At 41.6% G+C, this 22,934-nt stretch overlaps 1 protein-coding gene across 1 annotated transcript in view; it reads left to right on the forward strand.

Moving 5' to 3' along the window:
- The window catches only part of Col6a5 (collagen type VI alpha 5 chain), a 137,993-nt gene that overhangs the window by 49,279 nt on the left and 65,780 nt on the right, over nt 1-22,934 (forward strand). Inside the window, exons 5-18 of the mRNA XM_005326998.5 lie at nt 1,167-1,727; nt 4,389-4,943; nt 7,382-7,957; nt 10,891-11,466; nt 13,103-13,443; nt 13,534-13,615; nt 15,502-15,644; nt 16,215-16,307; nt 17,929-17,982; nt 19,771-19,842; nt 20,181-20,207; nt 20,325-20,369; nt 20,456-20,509; nt 22,380-22,442. Coding sequence (XP_005327055.2) covers nt 1,167-1,727; nt 4,389-4,943; nt 7,382-7,957; nt 10,891-11,466; nt 13,103-13,443; nt 13,534-13,615; nt 15,502-15,644; nt 16,215-16,307; nt 17,929-17,982; nt 19,771-19,842; nt 20,181-20,207; nt 20,325-20,369; nt 20,456-20,509; nt 22,380-22,442 — 3,242 coding nt within the window. The remainder of the gene's footprint in view (nt 1-1,166; nt 1,728-4,388; nt 4,944-7,381; nt 7,958-10,890; nt 11,467-13,102; nt 13,444-13,533; nt 13,616-15,501; nt 15,645-16,214; nt 16,308-17,928; nt 17,983-19,770; nt 19,843-20,180; nt 20,208-20,324; nt 20,370-20,455; nt 20,510-22,379; nt 22,443-22,934) is intronic.

Raw genomic sequence — 22,934 nt, forward strand, 5'->3', positions numbered from 1 at the left:
AACTGGTTAAATAGGATTTATTAAACCAAAGGGACACTCACATTAACCAAACTCAGGATTCTGATGTATTAAGAAAAGAATGGCGATTTTCTTTATAATATTAAGAATGATCAGTGCCAAGGAGACTAGACATTCATGTCCTAGAAATGGAACATACTCTCCCTATAGACCTGCAAAGTTTGAAGCTAAATTGTAATAAAACAAAAAACTGTTGGGGGTATAATCTGAATAAGAGAGTTTTCTGATTGAAATGTTTAATGGAATCTACATGGGCAGCTATCTTGATTTCAAAATCAAATGTATACATTGATAGCTTTCTGTATCTAGAGCCCTATCTGTATAAGTGATTGTACAGGTGAGGCCTTGAACCAAAGGACTCATTCTTCTTTAGTCCAATCAAAATGTGTAATGACGGAAATGTTCCATATCTGCCATTCGATATGGTAGCCACTAGCTTGCATGGAGCTGTTAAGAGTTTGCACGTGCAACAAGGAGCTGACTTTGAATTTTATTTAATTTTAATCAGTTTAAATTTACAAAATTTTAAGAGCAGCATGAAAAGTTTAATATGGTTAAAACAGATGAAGAATTGCTGGGAATAGGGTCAGAGAGAAAGGTAACAATCAAAATAAAGCCAATTTAAAAATTCTGAATTCTAAATACACTGATAAATCATTTAAGTAGAAAAATAATATGATCTTATTTAGCTTTAAACATATTGTTATGGTAGCTCTGAGAAGAGGAGATTATTGGGGAAGTAAGAATAAAAGCTCATCAATCCGATGGCATTTCTCAAAAACTGATACAGCAAAAGTATCTAATGGGGCAGGTGTCAATACGAGAAAAACTATTTAACTTAGAGCCCAGAGGTTTGGGAACCTGGTCCTTACTCTTTAATTTACTGGTTGTGTGTTAGGTAAACAACCATGCCTTGCTTTGTTTCAATTTTCTCCCAAGATGGTTGTACATTTCAATGGAAAAAAAATGGACATGAAGAGTCCGATGAAAGGTACAGGCTCTTGGCTAAGGCAAAGAAGCCTTGTTCTAACGGGAATAGCCTCATGTTTCTCCAAAATTGTAAGGTTCTCTTGCAAGTTCCTTCCAGGTTCTCTATCATCAACAGAAAATGCTCCGTTCACTTTTCTTTTTTTTTTTTTTTCCTTCAGGCTGTGTGGATACAAAGGAGGCTGATATCTATTTCCTCATTGATGGCTCTGGCAGCATCCAGGTGAATCAGTTTGAGCAAATCAAGACCTTCATGTCGTCAGTGATAGACATGTTCAGCATTGGCCCAAACAAAGTCCGAATTGGAGTCGTGCAATATGCAGGGGAGAACAGGGAGGAATTTCCCATCTCTCGCTATCAGAACAACATTGACTTAAAAAAGGCTGTTTTTAACATCTATCAGCTCAGAGGTGGCACTCAGACTGGAAAAGCTCTAGATTTCATACGGCCAATAATAAAGGAGGGAAAGAAGGACAGGACAAGTGAAGTGCCCTGTTTCCTTATCGTGCTGACTGATGGGAAATCCGAGGACAGTGTTGTGCAACCTGCTGAGAGACTAAGGGCTGAACAGGTCATCATTCATGCAATTGGCATTGGAGAGGCTAATAAAACACAGCTGCAGCAAATTGCTGGGGTAAAAGAAAGGGTCAACTTTGGACAGAACTTTGATGCCTTAAAAAGCATAAAAAATCAAGTTGTTCGCCGCATCTGCACTGAAAAGGGTAAGCAAAACAAAGATAAAAGGCTCCATTTTCCACATATCATCAGTTGCTTCAAGTAGGTGAATGACCGGGCTGAGTGGAGGTGTCACGTGATCAGTTGTCTGGCTCACAGTTTGCTAACTTCCTTTATCACCATGGAGGGATTCAGTTCCTCATTTTAAACCAATTGCCAAGACATGGAGAATCCCTCTAGAGAGAGCTGCTCTGAAGCTATCTTACAAGCAGTAGGCTTGAAAGAGACTCTATTGTACGTGTGAATTGTGTGTGCATGTGTGTGTGCATGAGCATGCACAGATGCACGGATGCACGGGTGCCCACATGCGAATACAATGGAAAGAGACTAGGCTTTGTAGATTAGGGTTCAACTCTGTTCTGAAGCATCCTTATCTATAAAATATAGATAATATCTATATTCAGAGAATCATATGGGTCAAGCATCATACATGCCAATCATTATTTTCATATTATGGGTACACATCTAGTACATATGCAAATGTTGTTCATTTTTGTTTATGATAGAAACACGTCTTGGTGTGGTGAGTGGAGAGTAGGAACACCAAGGAACCTAAACACGAGGGGCTACAAAATGCTAGCAAGTCTTAGAGCGGGCGCAGATGGAGAGAGGCACAGGTATCAGCAGGGGCAGATTAAGCTACTCTAACAAAAAGACTTCAAACTAAAGTTTGGACTGCAAAGTCAAACAGGCTACTATACCCCAAATGCAGCTCCCATCTTTAGCAAAACTGAAATTCCGGTTCTGGAGCCCATGATGCTCAATCATTTTAGTGGCAAGACCCAGAAGTGGCCAGCTCGCTGTTGCTCTTATCTTTTGGCCCAAACTTAGTCACAGGGCCATGTCTAGTTTCAAGGAAGGCTGGGAAAGATAGTCTTTAGCTGGGCAGCCATCTGCCTGGCTGAGATTTGACTAACACAGAAGAAAGAGAAAATAATAGGGAACAAAATTGTCCCCAAATTGAGAAATAAGGAGGTAGATCCTGTGAATACCAAATCTCATGTTGAAGGCTTTTCCTTTGTCCATGTCACATGGAAAAGTATCATCTGCACCTCACCACAATGGACTTTTGCCAAGGTCACAGACATCTCAGAGACCTTCCCACTGAGTGTTTTCAAGATGGCTAGAGGGCAGCTTGGGTCTTGAGTGTCAATCCTCCTGGTGGATCTAAGTGTTGGCTTTATATCGGTCATTGAAAAATAATTATCTTTTCATTTTCTAATATATGGTTGATGCTAAGTGTTTATTTTCAACATTCCCTGAATGAGAAAGTCTGGTAAGAGGATGGCAGAGATTACAAATGGACAGGTGCACAAGCAAAAGGGATAAGACCATGGAGATCCATGCTAATGACAATGTAAAATATGTGTAGCACGTGTTATGGCGAAATTGCAATAAATCACCAAGTCAGTCTTGGAGCAGGAGATGGAAACTTTATTCACCAGCTGATGGGAGGGGGCAGGCTGCAAGTCTGCACTTCTCGACCCCTCCCAGTGATTAGAGCAAATCTTTTAAAGCATGTTGGTACATTAATCATTAATGGCTGTTGCTATGATTCAAAACCACAAACAAAAATCATGAGATATAAAATCATAATCAGAAGGGGAAGTGAGTCAAAATGACCCTTGTTGAGTATGAGTTAAAGAATGGTTACTTATGTCTAGACAAACCTTAACATTCTATGTGATTAGGGAACATTGCACAAGTATATTGTATAATAATTGCCATTTTGTGTGCTAAGCAACTGTTGGTGGGTACAGAAGCAGGTTGTTCCCATGAGAGAAGCGTTTCTTACATGACATGGAGTCTCAGGGTAAAATGGAATCTGTTTGGTCATTGCCTACATAGTTTGGCCAATAACATATGGATTAATAATCTTTTCTCAATACTTTATAGGAATTGGTCTTAGATGTTTGTATATGTACATATACATATTTTTATATATGCATGTATATGCACATATACAGATTTACAATCAATAAGTTATCAACAAATTTCATGCATAAAGGAACAGTCTATGGTGAATAGGTATGTGCTTACCTTAGCACTTATTATCCCTACTAAAAACTTTTCACTCCAATTTTTAATGTTGACTTGCATTGAATTTCTGATTCAGGGTTCTAGTCTGCAGTATTTATCAAATTGCTTAAAATTATCTCAGAAAATAATGCTATTATATATTACTTGTTGTTGTGTTTTCCAAAAAAATTACATAAAACCCTGGAGTACTTAGTCCTGTGATTGCTGGGACTTGATTACTTTGGCTCTGATTCTTTATTAGTGATCACCATTGGATCCCTTAATACAGGATCTGAGGTTCGGTATTTTATACTCCCTAAGAATTTTGAATGAATGAGTTATGAATAAATGGATTATGAATAAAGGAATGAAAATGATGTATGTGTGAATGAATGAATATGTACTTTGGAAGTTGCATTTCTTTTTTAAAACTCCTTGGATGTTCTCCCATGAATTTCTGATTCAGGGTTCTAGTCTGCAGTCTTCTACTAAAGATGCAAATAAGAGTCTCGAAACACAACAGCAGTTGCTTGCGTTAAATTTCACTGTTTTCCATTAGTGCATTATTACTGTGGTACTGTTGTTACCTATGCTGAGAACCGTGCCGATTTCTGGTCTTTCCTATGCAGGATGTGAAGACATGAAGGCTGATGTCATGTTTCTGGTGGATAGTTCTGGAAGTATAGGAACTACAAATTTTGATACAATGAAAAACTTCATGAAAAACCTGTTGGCTAAGATCCAAATTGGTGCAGACAAAACCCAAATTGGTGTCGTTCAGTTCAGCGGTGATAATCAGGAAGAGTTCCCACTGAATAAGTACTTTACACAAAAAGAAATCTCTGCCGCTATAGACAGAATGTCTCTCATCGGTGAAAACACTCGGACTGGAAATGCACTCACCTTTGTAGATCAATACTTCACCCTCCCCAAGGGGGCCCGTCCTCACGTCAGGAAGTTTCTCATCCTCATCACAGATGGAGAAGCACAGGATGATGTGAGAGGTCCTGCGATTGCTCTCCGGGACACAGGGGTGATCATTTTCTCTGTGGGGGTATTTGGTGCCAACAGGACTCAACTGGAGGAGATCAGTGGGGATGGCAGCCTCGTTTTCCATGTGGAGAACTTTGATCATCTAAAGGCAATAGAAAGTAAACTCATCTTCCGTGTGTGCGCGCTGCATGGTAAGTGACCCTGTGATCCCTCGTGACTCAAGGATGTGGGCAGTTGACTATATAGTGGATACAGTGTTATATTCTGGACGTGACCCCTACCTGGACTAGTGTTAAGTTTTGGTTTTATCGAAATGATATTAAAATACCCATCACCTTCCCTTAGCATGATATTCTCCAGCTCCAACCATTTACCAGCAAATGCCACAATTTCATTCTTCTTTAAGGCTGAATAATATTCCATTGTGTATTTACACCACAGTGTCTTTATCCATTCATCTGTTGAAGGGCACCTAGGTGGGTTCCATAGCTTAGCTGTTGTGAGTTGAGCTGCTATAAACACTGATGTGGCTGCATCACTATAGTATGCTGATTTTAAGCCTTTTGGGTATAAACCGAGGAGTGGAATAGCTGGGTCAGATGATTCCATTCCAAGTTTTCTGAGGTATCTCCATACTGCTTTCCATAGTGGTTGCAGCCAAACTAAAACCTCTTTTCTTTATAACTTAAAAAAAAAAATCACCTCCGTGGATATTCCAGTTTAACAACTTAGCAACTAGTTTGGCTCCAAGAGTCTTGCTTTTGGTGACTTCAAATATATTACAAGAAGTTACAAGAATTCTTCTTCCAAGAATTTTACACTAAAATTGCAACTCTTTAATATCTACATACCTGGATTTTTTCCAGAGCCAAATTCTGTTTCCAAATGATTTCTTAGAATTGTTCCTTGGCTGTCTATAATCACTGTTAAGCAGAAAATAATTAGACACACAAATCCGTCTTTCTTTTAGTTATATTAAACCCAGTATCTTAAGCAGTGTTGCTTCACACACACACACACACACACACACACACACACACACACACAAGACTTTTATATCTTAAAGATACAGTATACATTTCATTACTTCACATTACTCTAAACTTCTATAAACTGAGTATTTTATATTTGCTTGTTCACATGCTACTCCTTTGGAAAAATTTAATTGTGATTCCCCCCCCCCCATTGTTTGGAGCCATTGTTTTTAACTCACAAATCGGGATGCTTTTCAAATTGTATTGAGTCGTCATTAGTTTGAAACTATCAATTTTAATGCCTCTTGAATGAGAACTTGCTGTGAATTCACACAGAGACACCTTTGCTCTTAAATCTATCAACTGCCTATTATCTGTTTTGGATACAACTAAAGAGAATAAAGCAAAGTGTTAGGAAGCTTGTTGTGTTGTTCCCCTGGCAACATAAAGACATCTGTTGGACTTCATTCTTCAAAATTATGTGTGTGGTTTTTTTTTCCCAGAAAGTTAACAAATAAAATATCTCATTATAAACTCTAGGTTTAAAGTGATAGCTCTAAGGCTTCTTTGGTAACAGCTTAATCGTTTGTTTTTTTTTTTCTTCTCCTAAGTGTGGCAGCAATTCCCAAACTCTTGGTAATGTAGACAGCTGTATCCAAAGGCCATGGCCTTGACTTTGAAACATTCAGGGTTCTTGCTGGCATTTCTTCGTTTTGACAAATGTGATGATTGTGGAGACCCTGTCTATAGCATAAGGCAAAATTTCTGCCTATTCATCATCATCTATAAGATGGACTTGTAAATATTTATTAAGTCATGGCTAGTCACCAAATCTCAGTGACCACTGCCTCAGGTTTTTACCGTTATCACCTGAGCACCTTCACATTGTGTGAGACTTTATTGCCAGCAATAGGGATTGGAGGTAAGACAGGCAGGTGGAAAGTAGAAAAACAACCTTTGGAAGCATATGCTTATGTTATTAAGGGAAGGAGATGAGAGGGTGAGAGTCTGTATATTGAATACTTGATGGGAGTGGTTGCTTGGCTTGTCATGTGGAGGAGAGTTGGGGAGTAGGGAGGAGGACATGGGAGCCTTAGCTCTTCCTTTACTTAGGGCCACTTCCTGAGTTCTAATCTAGGAGGTCAGTCGAAGGAGCCAAATAACCAGGGAGAAGCATGAGGTACATGGGAAGTCTTGTCCCTTGGAAGCTCAGAAGACATCTCGAGCTGAGAGAGCAGGATGAAAACCCCATCTTATACGATGAGCTCCCGGACTCTTGAAAGTAGCAGGCCAGTTTGGCAATCCTCAGTCTATCTCACCATGACGTTGGCACTCAGCTAGTTTCTGACTGTGACTTTCAGTTGCAAGCCTGACATCTCCTGATGGCAGAACAGAGTGGTGTGACCTAAGAATTGCCAACCGTGGAGTCACATAGGTAAGGGCTCAAATGTCCTTGGAATCACGATCTGGGCAAGTGGCCCTTCTCTGACCCTTGTTTTTTTTTTTTTTTGGAAAATGGCAACGACCACCCCTAAGGACGAAGTGAGATGGAGTAGTATTTGGTGCATAGTAGGCTCATGGCAAAGGTTAAATTGCTTCCTTCTTGATGATCGGTGCAGTCTTAATCCCCTCTTCTTCATCTTCTTTTTTTTCAGATTGTAAAAGGATTGAACTGTTAGATGTTGTGTTTGTGCTGGATCATTCAGGTAGCATCAGTCCCGAGCAGCAGGAAAGCATGATTAACCTCACCGTCCATTTGGTGAAGAAAGCAGATGTTGGCAGGGACAGAGTTCAGTTTGGAGCCCTCAGATACTCTGACAGTCCTGAGATTCTTTTCTTCCTTAACACCTACTCAAGCAGTTCAGCAATCATCGAGAACCTGAGGAGGCGCCGGGACACTTTTGGGAGTACCTACACGGCCAAGGCTCTGGAGCACTCCAACATCCTCTTTAAGGAAGAACACGGCAGCCGCATCAAGCAAAACGTGAGACAGATGCTGATTATCATCACTGATGGGATGTCCCACGATCGGGATAAGCTCAGTGAGGCCGCGCTGAAATTAAGAAACAAAGGCGTCACCATCTTTGCGGTGGGTGTGGGACAGGCCAACCAAGATGAACTTGAGACTATGGCAGGGAATAAAAATAATACCATCCATGTAGATAATTTCGACAAACTGAAAGATATTTATCTGCCTGTACAAGAAAATGTGTGCGGTGAAGCAGGAGAGGGTAAGTTGTTATTATTAAAGCTTCTCAGGAGGTCGCCACAAAAGTTCAAACGAAAATACAAATCATATACTTTTATAATTCTTGCCTTGCTGGTACCTGGGTATCACGGGATGACCTTTCTGGCTAAGAAAAGCAACAGGGTGCAAAGAGAGCAAGGAATGTCTCTGAAACTTTCTTGTATCATCCCTTTGACGCATGCTGGGGTGGGAGGGAAACTCCCGGATCTTGCTTAAACAACTCATTTCTTTTAGAGACGAGAAAAACTTGTAGCCCAGGTGACCCACCTCTTAGGGTCATGGTTGCCTTACCCCATTTAATGACTACTTGGTGCAGCCCTATTGCTTACCAGTCTCGATGCAACCATTGGTGGTCAGTTTAGGCCAGATTCAAGTAGAGCGTTTCATGATTTAAACAGACAGACTTTTGTCTTCAAAGAGCCAAGGCCTTCTGAATGGTATCATAAGCATTCTGCAGGCCGTAAGAGGTTTTCATGGTCTGGTGTTCTTTTCTGGATAAGGATCACTAATGCAGAGGGAGGGATGGGGGAGTTGAATGTGGGGTAGTGGAGACTGTTGCTAGGAGCAACGGGGGGGACGGGGACTAAGCTGATCACATGAGCTGCTACTGGGCTGGGTGGACTGTGCCTGTCACATTCCAGTGAGGGAAAGGTGAGACTTGCCACCTGGTCTCAAAAGCAATAGAAATTGACAAGTCATTAGGGAGGGCTGCTATGCCTCTGAACGCACGTGTGTATGTTGGCCCAGACCCCAAAACGAGGCTAATGAGTCAACCAACCTAATTTTCTTTTTTCTTCCTCCCTTCCTCCTTCCCCTCTCCATCTCCTTTCCCTTTCTACCAACACAAGTCAGGCTCCTAAGACTGATGTTAACTCACTCCCATCTCTGTAACCAGTCCCACCCCAGACAAACTTCCCCTAAATCTTGCTTCAGATCCCTGTTTTCTTTGCTGAGTGAAGCTGTGTAACTATCACAGTGTCACCTTATTTAAATAAGAAATAAATTCATCTTGTTGGTTTCAGATATTAAGTGAAGGTATCATCTTTAACTAAGAGAGGTATGATCCCCCCCACCCCCCTGCCCCAAAGCAGAAGGACTGTCTCAGTTCTTCTTGCTCTTTCTGGTCTGTAGACTCCCACCCTGAAACCTGGTCTCTTCTCTATTTCTCCTGCCACCATGCAATCCAATCTCAACACTGAATGATCTTTTTTTAAAATATATATATATATATATCAGACCGTGTCAATCCTCTGCCTACAGTTTTTTTCACATTATCAAGTTTTAGCCTTTGTTTGCTAATTTCCTGGCTGAATGTCTGACCCCACGTTTTCACTGTACCTTCCAACTCTTGCAACTTCTTCATGTTTGCACTTAATACATACTTTTTGCTATTTGATTATTTATATCTGTCATAAGACCAAGAGTTCCCTGGGCAGGCTTGGTTTCTTGTTTATGGTCAGGTCTCGCCAAACCTGGTACATCTCTAAAAGTGGTCTTGTGGGAGCTGCTTCATTCTCATCTCGCATGCTTACATTTTGGAGGCAGATGGTGAGATGGAATTTGGGATCCAAGATGTTTCTTAGGGATACAGATCTGCGAAATACAGGGGGAAAGCAAGATGGACAGAAGAAATGAAACAGTGACACACACTCAACAAAGCTTTAAACCTAGCAGACGGCTCTGAAGCGAGTATTGCTTATGAGAATTGTCCAGCATCAGACCAAAACATCTGGGAACCCCCTTTGCCCTTAGTCCCCAGATGTGGGCTGCCTGGGAAGCGCATGACCTTTGGCATAGTATCTTTCTGTGGTGAGGCAGACCCTGAAGGAGTGGAGAGCTAGAGGCTTTTTCTGCCACAGGAAGATCTATCTTCCTTGAAGGTCTCTCTGGGAAGCCCATCTGCACCTACTACACTGCTATCACAAGGAGTTGTATGACAGCAGGCAACCCATGGTCTCAGTTGCCATTAGTGATGATTGCAATGCTGCACCTACCCTAGCCACTGAGTTTGTTTAGAATCAAGTGTAGAAAGTCATTCTTTGGTTTTGGGACATTTTATATTGAACTTCAGGGAGATGACCCATTAGCCCTCATCTCATGACATTTTAAATATTTGGGTTATGATGTCAAAAAATATTGCAGTAAAAAATGTGTGGTTAAAAAAAAATTACGGGTAAAAAGATCTAGAGGTCTAGATCCATAGTAATTATATGTTCTTAGACAGGTCACCTAACCTCTGAATTCCATTTCTACATCTGTAAAATTAGAATAATTCTGTATAAGATGGTTGTGAAAATGACCTATGTTATGATATGCCAAAAATGTTTTAGAAATGATACTCCTCAATACACATGCACAGTGGTAGCATCGAGAGGAGTAGGAGAACTAAACATAGTTTAACAGTACTGTTACCTTAACTTGAGTGAATGTTCCAATCAGAGTATGTTGAAGAGACTTCTAGCCTTTTCTATTTTTTTCAGTTGTGGATGGACACACTACCTTTAATTAATTAATTAATTAATTTCATGTGGTGCTGAGGATGGAACCTAGTGTCTCACACATGCCAAGCAAGCGCTCTACCACGGAGCCACAACTCCAGCCCCTTGTCATCATCCCTTAATGAATCTATTCGATCTATGCCAGTTTCCTACTTTCTTTCTGAGTAGCCTGCAGTCTTTTCCAATGAATCATGCAAATAATTACAACTCGTGAGACTACTGCTATTATTACCCTTTCTGCTATTTTTTGTCCTTCTCTATGAAGGCCAGTCAGTGATTCTGCTGCTAGTTTATCTCCATTTATTTATCTCATTGTGAAGCAATGTAAGTGGTTGGTAAAGCAATTGAAATACTAGAATAAAGAAAAAAAATTAGAATGATTCATGTGGAAAATGATTTATTCTTTTCCTTATTGCAGTCTGTAAACTTCAGGAAGCTGATGTGATCTTCCTCTGTGATGGCTCTAACATGGTGTCTGATGCGGAGTTTGTTACCATGACAACTTTCTTGTCAGACTTAATTGACAATTTTGATACTCAGTCTCAAAGAATGAAAGTTGGGATGGCTCAATATGGGAGCCGCTATCAGGAAATAATTGAGTTGGGAAACACTCTGACCAAAGCCCAGTGGAAATCGCGAATTCAGGCTGTCTCCAAGAGCAACGGGCAGTCTCGAATTGACTTTGCCCTTCAACACGTGAGCTCAATGTTTCATCCATCTTTTGGTGGGAGAAGAAATGCTGGGGTCCCTCAAACTTTAGTTGTTATCACATCTGGGTCTCCCCGCTACAATGTGGTAGATGCAGTAAAAACCCTGAAAGACCTTGGAATCTGCATCCTGGTTTTGGGCATAGGAGATGTTCGCAAGGATCAGCTTCTGCCAATAACGGGCAATTCTGAAAAGATACTCACGTTTCGAGACTTCGATAGATTAAAGAATGTGGATGTGAAAAAAAGAATGGTCCGAGAAATCTGCCAGAGCTGCGGGAAAACCAGTAAGTGTTCTTTATCTAGTTTTATTCAATTGTAGTTTCCCATTTCTCCACTTCCCAAGGGTCTGGCAAAGGCCCGCTCTAGTAGAACATATATTTAGAACAATGTACAATGAGAAGAGAGCTGTCCTCTACTTCCAGAAGTGTGGGATCAGTCGGCCTCCCTCAGAGACAAGGAGAGACTGCAGAGGCTGAAGGGATCCGGTCTGTGTCCTCTGGTCAGCCTTGTCCTCTCACTATAACCTGCTGTTTATGCTTTTCTCAACACCTGGCTCTCAGTCTCTTATTTCTACTCTCTCCATTTCCATCTCCCTATTTTAACTTTGTCAAACCATCTTGTGAAGGACTGTGTGTGTGTGTGTGTGTGCACGCCTGTGCACGTGTGTATACATCTATGCACATGCACACAGTGTATTCTTTTAATGATGATGTCTATATCATCATAACATAGTAAAGATTTAAATTGTCCTTAGAAGTTGTTTAATCCAGGGGTCACAAATATAAATGCTGCAAAGGCCAGGTGGGTAATGTATGTGAGTCAAGGGGGCAGAGTGTGAGGACAATGAAATGGAGAGCAAGGTTCTAATGTGGTCGTCACTCTTCAGTTGCAGCTGACAGCAGCCTTGGGGGACTCAGGTTCTGTCAGTTTGGAGATCGGGAGGACAGCATGTCAGGAAACATTCCACATCTTGTGAAATCTGCACAACTTGCAGGAATTCCTCGGAGTATTTGTTTCTAGGCTTGTTGTGATGGAAGCATCCTTCAAAAGATGTGTCATTTTTTTTTCTAGTGCCTCAGATCTTTTACAACCCATTCAAGTGCTCAAGTGGAGGCAAATGAGAGAGATAGAAAGAGCCCTGGACCTGGAGCCAGAAAGCCAGAATTCTAATTTAGGGCAGGAACAATAACCTTCATAAATTTCTGTCCCCTCATCTGGAAAATGAGCAACTAGACAGGATCAGAGGTGACCAGATGGCCACTTGCACATCATGCAGTTTGCTTCTTCTGTCCACACGTGACAATTATTAAATTAATCTACAGCATTAACAAAGTGGAAATTTTATATTTAAAAAATGTGGATTTCAGATTCCTCTTTGAAAAATCGGAAGATTAAACAAGAATAGGCCCCATTTCCCATGAGGCTACTCTGAGCTGGAGCTGAACACTGAGCAGATGCAGGGGTGGGTTCTTGCCCTCCAGATCATTGTCCTCATGTTCTGCTCACTGGACTCATCTGTATTATCCACCTAGCCTTTGCAACCATTTGCATTTGTGACCTCTGGAAACTAAGATCTCTAGAAGAGTTCAAATATTTATTATGTTATGATTGCATGAATGAGAATATATTATCAATAAAGAATTAAAATGCACACACACACCCAAAACCACTGTGAATGAGACTACACTATGGTTTGAACTTCTAGCAGCTATAGGAATGCGTGATATTTGAAAGGGGACAGAGGAGAGGAACACTTGTGTTATGTGTTAGTAGAGCAACGAGTGTCTTTCTTCTTGAACAATTTTTGGGTAAGAGAGAGCCTCTAGACTCCAACTCTGAAGCATGACAGCATTTCCTTTTCTCTACCTTTCCTTATTTCTATCCACTCATTAATCTAGTCTTGTTTCCTTTCATCTCCAGATTGCTTTGTGGACATAGTGGTCGGGTTCGACATTTCCACTCACCTGCAGGGGCAGACTTTGTTCCAGGGCCACCCCCGGTTGGAATCATACCTCCCAAACATCTTAGAAGACATCACCTCCATCAGGGGGGTGAGCTGTGGGGCAGGTGCAGAGGCACAGGTGAGCCTGGCTTTTAAGGTGAACAGTGACCAAGAATCCCTTGCTGAATTCCAAATCTACCAGAAAGCAATATTTGACAGCTTACGCCAAGTCACCCTCAGGGGGCCCACTCATCTGAATGCACAGTTCTTACAGTCGCTATGGGATACATTTCGGGATACATCTGCATCCCGGGGCCAGGTATGTGTGTTTCATTCTATCTCCCATTCCTTCCCCAGTTATATCACTAGCTTTCACATCATCCCATTCTTTGCTTTCCTCTTTCTCTAGGTGTTGCTCATCTTTTCGGATGGTCTCCAGGGAGAGAGCACAATGATGCTTGAAAACGAATCGGACAGGCTCAGAGAAGCAGGTATCGAGTTGAAAATTTAAGCAATGAATATGCAGAGCAAGTCTCTGTCCTCACTAGGGTGCTCTAGATTTTGGGATATGTCTGGCCATTTGCAGCAGATTCTGTTGGGTCCTTGTCCAAAGGATCTTGATCAGCCCTGCACTCCTCCCCGAAATGCTGCACAATGCTATGGCCAAGTGCTTATATCTGTGACCTACCGGAGCATGTCCTTGACCGACCTGAATTGTGTATGGACATATTGGGAGTGAGGGAGGGATTATACCATGCCCCATCTTGGTAAGTTGGGCCATCAATGATATAGGGATACAAAAGACCAGCACCCTAACCTCAAATGAATCAACTTCGGTACAATTCATATTCTGGAGTTCCTCATGAATCAGGCCAACGGCAAGACTTTGCTGAGATGTATCCCTGCTTACACCTTCCCCTTCTTATTTTCTCTCTTATTAACCATGCTTTCCTCTCAGATTAACCCCTCTCAGATTCTGCTTCTAGAAAGCCTGACCTTGAGACACCTCCTGTTGTTTCTGATTGTCCTTTTGGAAGATAGCAGCTCAGACTTCTTACTCTACACATTGTGTCCACGTCATGGTTCTGGATGGAACTGGAATCTAGGTGCAGAAGTTGAGAGGACTATGCAGTGAAGTGGAGTTGCCACTCATTGTCAAATGGGAAGCATCATTTGAGAATTCTTGGTAGAGCCCCAAACTGTCTTCTGGGACTCATCTGGCACAGACAACCTCCCTAGAGGCCACAGAATTTTGGGACTTTATTTCTGGGGTGTGTTACTTTCTCTGTTCTGACCCCTTCAACACCTTCTCACTGTTCTTGGAATATGTATACACTTCCTTAATATGGGCCTGAGACGCTGCAGATGCCAGCCTCTTCCCCCACCCAATCTTAATTCTTTCCTCACACTCAGGGTTCCAGGCACAGAGAACATTTCCTCCCCCTCCTCCAAGGTACTTTAGAGCTTCATTCCTCCCTATCTTATGTAGAGCTCTGCCCAACTCCCCTCCTCTCCAGTCCTTTCCGTCTTCCATCTTTGGTTCTTTTCTCTAGACCAATTTCCATTCATCCTTTAGAATTAGCCTAAGCATCTGTTTCTCCAAGAACCTTCCATGACCCTCCAAGACTAAAGAGCTTCCCCTCAGGGCTTTCAGAGCACCCTGGCACTCCTTCTCAGAGCACTTATCTCTGGGGCGACTCTCTGATTCTTGTCCATCTCCTTGTTCATGAACTCCAATGGGAAGGGGTATTCCTGACCTACTCATCTTGCATCCTTGATTCAATGACTAGTACATAACAGGCTCCTAAGAAATAAATATTTGCTTAAGAACAGTTAGAGGAAATGAACTATTGGATGCCTTAATAAGTGAGTGAATGAGTGCATGTACTGTACGTGATCAGAAGTTCAGCTGAGACTGGAATCACCCTGGGCTTCCTTACGCTCTCAGGAGTGCTTGGAAGTGGAGATAACTTGAGAACTGTCATTAACTTACATACAGGAAATTTCAGGAAAAACCCTCTGAAGATGAACAATACCCCTTTTAAAAAAATCACCTTTGAATGCCCAAGAGTTGCATCTAAATTGGTGGTGAGATGTCGAACACAGTGTTTTTTTTTTTCCATTAGTGTTTGTCAATAGATTTGTAAATAGTTTCTTTTGAATTCTTTTTCTCAGGGACATTTCTTGCTAAAGTCAGAGACCACAGTCTGATGTATATTCAGAAATGCAGGCAAATCTGCTGTTGGCTTCTTCATATGTTGGAAGTCCGGCTTCCTCTTATGATCCCCACCACCCCTTTGGATAATGTTCACTGAGTGGAAATTCTGTTTTCATGTACAAATCTTTGATTTTTATATCTGCTGTTTTTACCAAATAGGACTTGATGGTCTGCTGGTGGTGTCCCTTAACACAACTGCTCATGATGAGTTTTCCAGCTTTGAATTTGGAAAAGGATTTGATTATAGGACTCACTTGACCATTGGAATGATGGAACTGGGCAGCCTGCTCTCACAGTACCTGGTGAGTTGTCGAAAAATCCAGTTATTCTAAATGCCATGAGAACTAAATTGGAATTTGCTATTTCCGAAAAGACTACTTTTGCTTGGCCCAGTAAATGAATCACATGGTCAATAAAAACGTGTGAAAGACCAGAACATCATGTTTTATAGTTTGCATATCATTTCATTCTTTGTTATTTCACTAAATGAATGCCTAGGGAACTGAGGACCAACCAACCCCTAATCAAATTATAAAGCTCCCAACAGTTTATGCTGTAGAAATTCCTGTTTTAGGATATTGTTAACTAAGAGCCAAAAGTCTTGGGCAAACTTGGCCTGTGGTCATCTGTATACTCTGTGCCCGTTCAATAATAGAGATCATTTCCTTTGGAGAGGGGATGTTGCCAATGAAGTTGTTAGCCTGGTGCCCTCTCTGCAGTATTAAGTTCAAAAGCAGCTCTTATTCTCTGAAATGCCTTATTTAAAGGCAGGAGGTAGGCTTGTAGGTGATGGATTGATTTGGGTGAATATGATTCTTAGGTAACAAAATTCCTGATAATTGTTGCACACCTGCTTATTTGTTCCTTTCTAGGGAAACATTGCAGAGAGGGCTTGCTGCTGTGAATTTTGCAAATGTCCAGGGGTTCCGGGACCTCATGGGAGCAGAGGACTACAAGGCTTTAAGGTACTATTCAGTTGGGATACTCTTTTTTCCAGTGTCCCTTGCTTTGGTGTGGGTGAGACTGAGACTGAGTGGTTGAATTTGTGACCTCTCCTTCATACTAATGTAATTGCTTTGGGCATTTCATGTGACTTTTTTTTTTTTTTGTAGGAGCCAGTTCAAGGACTCATTTTTGATAATGCTGCTAAGAATGATTCCCCCTTCTCTCAGACATTCTTAGTGATGTTGCTTGTTGGTTCTGCGATTTACACTTTTGTATTTGCTATTGACAGCCTGAAAGGTATTAAAAATAGTGGAGAGAGTTGTGCTTTATCAGCAACGGAACAAAATTGAACTGCAAAAAATCAGAGCATTGTAGGTTAATAGGCCTTTAAAACAACAAATTATGAAAGATCAATCACACAACAACAGAATATAAATATATCATGGCATTTTCAATGAAATACTCTATAATACCCAATGCAAATGAATGAACTACAGCTACACATAAGAATGTGAATAAATTTGACCAACTTAGTAATGACCGAAAGAAGCAAAACATAGAAGAATACATATGGTCTGTATTAAAAATGGTATGATATCATTTATAAAAGTTTGAAAAGAGAAGAAACTAAATATAGTATCTAGGGATGAATATTTAAGTGGTGAAATATTTGGAAAAGGCAAGGAAATATCCAACACACCAGGAGTGTACTCCTGGGGTGGAGTGGGGGGAGAGTGGCAGAATCCAGTAGTTTGTGATGGGAGTGGGCACTAGGCCCGGGACTGGTAATGTTCTAATCCTCAATCTTGGTGATGAACTGCACACTCTTTACATAGGATAATTGTTAAAAATTATTGAATAAAGTTCATCTTATAATAATTAAGTTGAATTTTTATATTTTATTCATTTTATGTGCATTTTCAAATGTATTTTCGACATCACAGTAAAAAGGACTTTTAAAAAAAGAGATTAATGATAATATTTGCTCATGATTTCTGCATTATCCATCCTTGTGGGAAGATCCTTTGTATGGAATCTTTCTACTCTATCGTGATGTTTTGTTTAGCAAGGACTCCTCTCTCGGGTCAATAGAAGATTTATATTCTAGGAGCACAGCCTCCCTAGTAGACTGAGCAAAAGGTGGGGATCTGTGTTAGAGGCGGGGAAGCCAAACCTCAAATGAATCTTTGCCACAAATAACCTATGAGGCTGAGGGAGGGATCACGGCAATGTGAATATGTACAACCGCAGTGTTGGAAGTGCTTGTTCTAATCTGAGCTCGCAAAAAAGCAGGGGAAAATAAGATGATCCCTTTGGACATGTTATTGATTTGCCTGTTAAAAAATGATGGCAGTCACAGATGTACTCCCTGCAAATCCCTCAGACATGGGAATGGCCCTGTTGACCCCTATCGGCAAGGAGGTTTCCAAGGGTCACCCTCCTGCTGGCAATAGGAGGGTCAACCGTCTGCAAAGGGGCTTCAGAGATGAGTGCAAGGACAGAAACCAGCTCCAGACCCTGGCAGCCACATCTGCAAACTCAAATCATGTGGAAGGGAGGATCTTGCTTAGAATGCCCAGGAACTTCACAAGTTTGAATTCATGGGGAATGTCTAAATTTCACTTTTCTCTTCCCTTCCAGGGGTTTTCAGGTCTGAAAGGCAGCAGAGGACACAGAGGAGAAGATGGAGACCCTGTAAGTTTTTGAGACTTCTCCTCCTGCCACCTGCACATATCCTCTTTTCCATGAAAAGCTTTATGTTCATACAGAAGGGTAGTTTGGGGTTTTATTTAAAATTTTAATTGCATTTTTAGGGAAAGGCTTGTTTTCCTAAATCTAAGATTGGGAACAGAGAGGGAACGGGTTCACAGACATGTAGATTGGCATGTTTTTCAATCAATGTTCGGAAGCTGGGCTTCTTCCTCTCTACCCTAAGCAGGATGCAGCAGGTTATCTGCTGCAGAGTTCTCTTTAGACCTGAAATCTAGTGCTTATTAGTATGTGGCCTTCAGCCAGAGCTGGAGCATATGTCCCTCCAAGAAAAGGAAGTGGGCCCTGCAAGGTGTGGCTTCATGGTGAAATGCTATAGAGGTCTGTGAACCTCGGTATTGGACAGTACAACCAGAACTCTCACTTTGTTCCTAAACCAAATTATGAGTGGAATTTGGAGGAACCAAGAGCCGTTGGATGGTTCCATTTGGGATAGGGAAAGTTCTGAAAGCATTGTGATTAGATCTCCATCCCTTTAGAATCAAGGCCAGCTCCTCGTCTGGACAGCAAGTTTATAATGTTTAAAAGGTCAGACTCTGGAATGAGACCTCGCTGTGAAACCTTGAACAAGATACTTAACTTCTTGAGTCTTGTTCTCATTGTAAACATGTTATGAATTCCTCTAGGACTCTAATGCTGACCCATACCTTACAAGATAACCATCAAGGAAAGTACTCTCGTCTCTCACCTTATACCCAAAGGGCTCTTAGAGACCACCAAGCCACTCGGGGGCACTTTGAGTATGGGAAATAGTGTGACCCATTTGTCTGGCTGAGAGCCCAGGCAATGGGAAGTTATAAGACTTAGGGAGCTCTCAGCAACCTGTGGCCGTGAGCAAGACTTGGGGGCTTTTACAGGGAATAATCCTCTGAATAAAGAAAGCAAAGCAGGGAAAAGGAAAATCACTTGTCACCTCTCTTATCGGGAAGGGAAGAATTAGTTCATTGCTAAACAATTATTATTCTGTTGCAAACTAAGAGTAACTGTTATGCACCCAGACCCGAGCCAGCCATGAGAGACACAAAGTGAAAGGGCTGGGGGCAGGGGGCTTGCCCTCAAGGAGCATGCAGTTGTCCTTCTCTTGAAATTCATTTTACTCTGGCATTTATCATATTTTAATATTTCTTGGGAGAAGCAGGGTTAGTGGTGGACATGCACATCTTTGACCTAGAGAGCTCTTTCCCTTTTGACAGGTCTGACTTTGGGCATCTTTAACCTGGTGACACTGCCTACCAGGACTGGCTCTTCTGCCTCTGTGCTCTCATCCTTGCCATAGTGTCACTTTCTGTGCACAGTTTCCGCTCAGCTCTGGTCTCCTGGACTTGTGTCATCCGTGTTGACTTTCCCAGTACAGCATTAGGAAACTAGGCAAGAGGTCAGGGCCAGCATCTTACTGGAGTCCTAGGAATGTGGCTAGAAAGTGAAGTTACTTCCCAACCTTTGGCTGCACTGTCTGATGAGGGAGTGACGTGGCTGAGCTCATTCTGCACCTATTTGTGACCTTGAATCTGCTAGGAAGCTCTGAAGACTGACAGGGAAAATAAGTGAATCGAGGGGGAAAAGGGTAGATTTAAATGAACAAGTTGCAGGAGGAATTGCTTTGCCTAAAACTTGGCATGCTCGTGGACTCTGGCTCGACACTCTGAAAGCAAATTGCTAGCAGCTTCTATTAAAAGTGTCACTTTGAATATCTGTTCGGATTCCTTTTCTTAGGGAAGACGAGGAGACACTGGACCCCAAGGAGACAGAGGAATTGCAGGATGTCCCGGGATACGGGGTCAAAAGGTAAAGTTCTGCTGGAAATGCTATTTTCATTCCCTGTAACACCCTCTTCCTCTCTCCTGCATTCCGACACTCCCTCATTTTCTATCTTCCCTTCCTTTTCCCTTTCTCCAGTTACACCTATTGGATTCCTTGTTAGCAGATTAATTCTATTCTTAATAATCTTAAGGAGTCTTGAGCATTGGTTAAATTCCATCTATAACCCCTTTGCAGATATATAGCCAGAGTGAATAAAGAGCTACATAGTCCCTCTCCTTAGCAAGGCAGCTCCTTCCTGCTACAGTCTATAAATCCACACTTTGTCCTAGATACATTAGTGACAGATATTTATTCTTTTGCAGGGAGCCAAAGGATTTTCTGGATATAAGGTATCATAATTTCTTCTCAGTCATGTTTGATTTCCTAAAGGGATGAGTTTCCCAATAAGTGCATGGCAGAGACGCCCCCACCCCTTTACCTGACTATTGTTCGTCCTTGTCTCTCAGGGAGAACATGGAGAAGATGGGATTGATGGGCTTGATGGGGAAGAGGTAAGCCATTTTTCTTCACATTATCATAGCACCATCATGAGGTTGAGACTTTTTTAAAAACAGGAATTTTCTTTTTCTTCTTTTAGGGCTTTCATGGGCTTCCTGGAGGAAAAGGAGAAAAGGGTGATCCAGGATCTCAGGTAACACTTTTGTGTACATCAAAGAAGGAGCATTTGGTGACAGAGATAGTCCTAATTGTGGTGTGTCACTCACTGTTGGGATAATATTAACAGCTGACTCAACAGCAGAATGAAAGCCTATTACCTAGGAATAGATGCTGTATTTTTGTTTGGGGTAAGTGTGTTAACTATGTGATATTAAAAAGTTTTCAGCTAGAAGAATTCAAAGCATGTTAGGTCCTTCTATGGGCATGTTTTTCTGAAGTCTGAAGATGAATGCTTTTGTCCATTGATAGCATCTGTGTTCTCTTTATGGCCTCAGAGAGGAAAAAAAAAAAGCAAGAGAAAGTTATTTTGCTGGCCTTGGTAGAGCAAATCACAGTGGAACATTTTTTTTAAAAATTTTAAATTCATTTTAACATCTATTAATGTATACCTACTTGATTCTAGGCAACTCTATTTTTTATGTTCTTATCCATTTATTTATCAAATATTTTTGAGCACCTGTCATATGCCAGACACTGAATTATGTGCTAAAAAATCAGAGGTGAACCACACAGTCCTTGTCCTCAAGGATCCCACAATGTAGTGGGGAGACAGATATATCATTAGGATGTGACTGGGGTCACATTGTAGGCAGCTGGGTAAGAGTCCAGAGAAGAGCACCTAACTCTGCCTCAGGGTGGGGGGTATCCAGGAGTATTCTTAGAGGAAAGGTTCCCAGAGTTGAATATGAACAGCAATTAGCAAGGCCAAGATGTGGAGGAAAACCTCTTCAGGTGAAAGAACAGCACGGCCAAAGACAAGTGGCTTGGGGGCGCTGCATGTTGTCTTTTTTTGGGGAGGGAGCATTAGAGAATAGGCAGGAAACCAGGTTCAGGAGGTGGCAGGAAGAGATCAGGATGGCACCGCTGAACTATGTGGAGGAGTTTGACTTTTACCCATTAGGCAATGATGAGCCATTGAAAGATTTTTGAGCAGAAGTATCATGATTAAATTTGCATTTTAGAAATATTACTTCACAGTAGTGTAGAAGTTGTGTTGGAGATGACTTGGATGCAAGGAAGGATGAGAGGTGGATCTATAGTAATGGAGATGAGGAGGGACAAAGCCTTCAAGTGAAGCAATGGCATAAGAATGTCTGTCTATAGGACAGTAAGAACATAGCAGGGTGCAGGCTGGGGTGCAGCAAGCAGGGCACCCTGGAGGGGAAAGGAGGCACTCACTGTCAGGGTTAGGCAGAGGGGGTTCCCCTCTAAATTTTGTACCCTAGGAGCCTCTCTTGGCTTACCCTAGTCCTGGCTCTGGGACATAAGATATCCAGGTCAAGGTGACCAGAGGAGCAGGACATGGGGAGTTGGTTTAAATGCCTGCAAGGATCCTGGCTTGGGCAAATTTAGTTGGGAACAGTTAGTTTCAGGTGAAAACAGAAAATCCCTGTAGAAGTTTTCAGTGGGAAATTTGATTATAGATGTCAGAAGTTGCTAGATGGACTAGATGTCCAGTACAGTAGCCACCAGCCATATGGGATTAAATTTAAATTAATTAAAATTAAAAATTCCACTTACCACTTTTCAGGTGTTCAATAGTGACTACCATAATGAACAGTGCAGATACAGAACATTTCCTGCACTGCAGAGCGTCTTTAGTCCAATGCTAGTCCTCTAGATGCTTTTCACAACAAACATCCTGACCGTAGGCTTAAAAATGAACTTGAGAAGTCTGCAGGAACCTGGCTGAGATAGAAGAACATGGAGCATTGTATATGGCAGATTACCCTCCCCACCACACCACACACTGCTTGACACATAACATCATTATAAATGTCTCCTACAAGCTAACACAGAAGCTGGTTTTATTTTATTTTATTTTATTTTATTTTATTTTTCAGGGCAGCCCAGGTTCCAGAGGTCCACCTGGGGGAGATGGAGAGAAGGGCTTCCCAGGGGATCCTGTAAGTTCCTAAAGTCCAGTGGCTTCTGAATTGTTCGCTTCCTCCCCAGTTCCGTCTCTTTTCCCTTTGTGTCTCCTGCTAACCTATAGGCAAATGCTTGTCTTAGGAGTGGGGTGGTAGGTGTTGACTGAGGCTTCTTTGGGAAAAATTCGTCCTTGACTGATCTGGCCTGATTATTTGAAAGGTTCAGAACTAGAAACTAAATTTCTATCTTAGGAATCCTTTTGATATGTTAAGACTTTCAGTTTCCTTTAGAGAGACATTTCCATAGAGTTGTGTGTTGGACTACTAATCTTGCTGACCTGTAGTCTCCCTATTTGTAGATTCAATTACAGGAGAATCTTATTATGCTTTTGAGGGAATGGTCTAAGAATTTTTGGACCAGTGCATCAATGAGGCTGCCATTACAGGGGAAATCACTATATAGTAAGGACTCTTATGATTCTTCATTTATCACTACGTTTCCTTCAAACTGGGGAAGTATTGTTTGCA

Source organism: Ictidomys tridecemlineatus, chromosome 3, assembly GCF_052094955.1.
Source record: "Ictidomys tridecemlineatus isolate mIctTri1 chromosome 3, mIctTri1.hap1, whole genome shotgun sequence".
NCBI classification, from domain to species: domain Eukaryota; kingdom Metazoa; phylum Chordata; class Mammalia; order Rodentia; family Sciuridae; genus Ictidomys; species Ictidomys tridecemlineatus.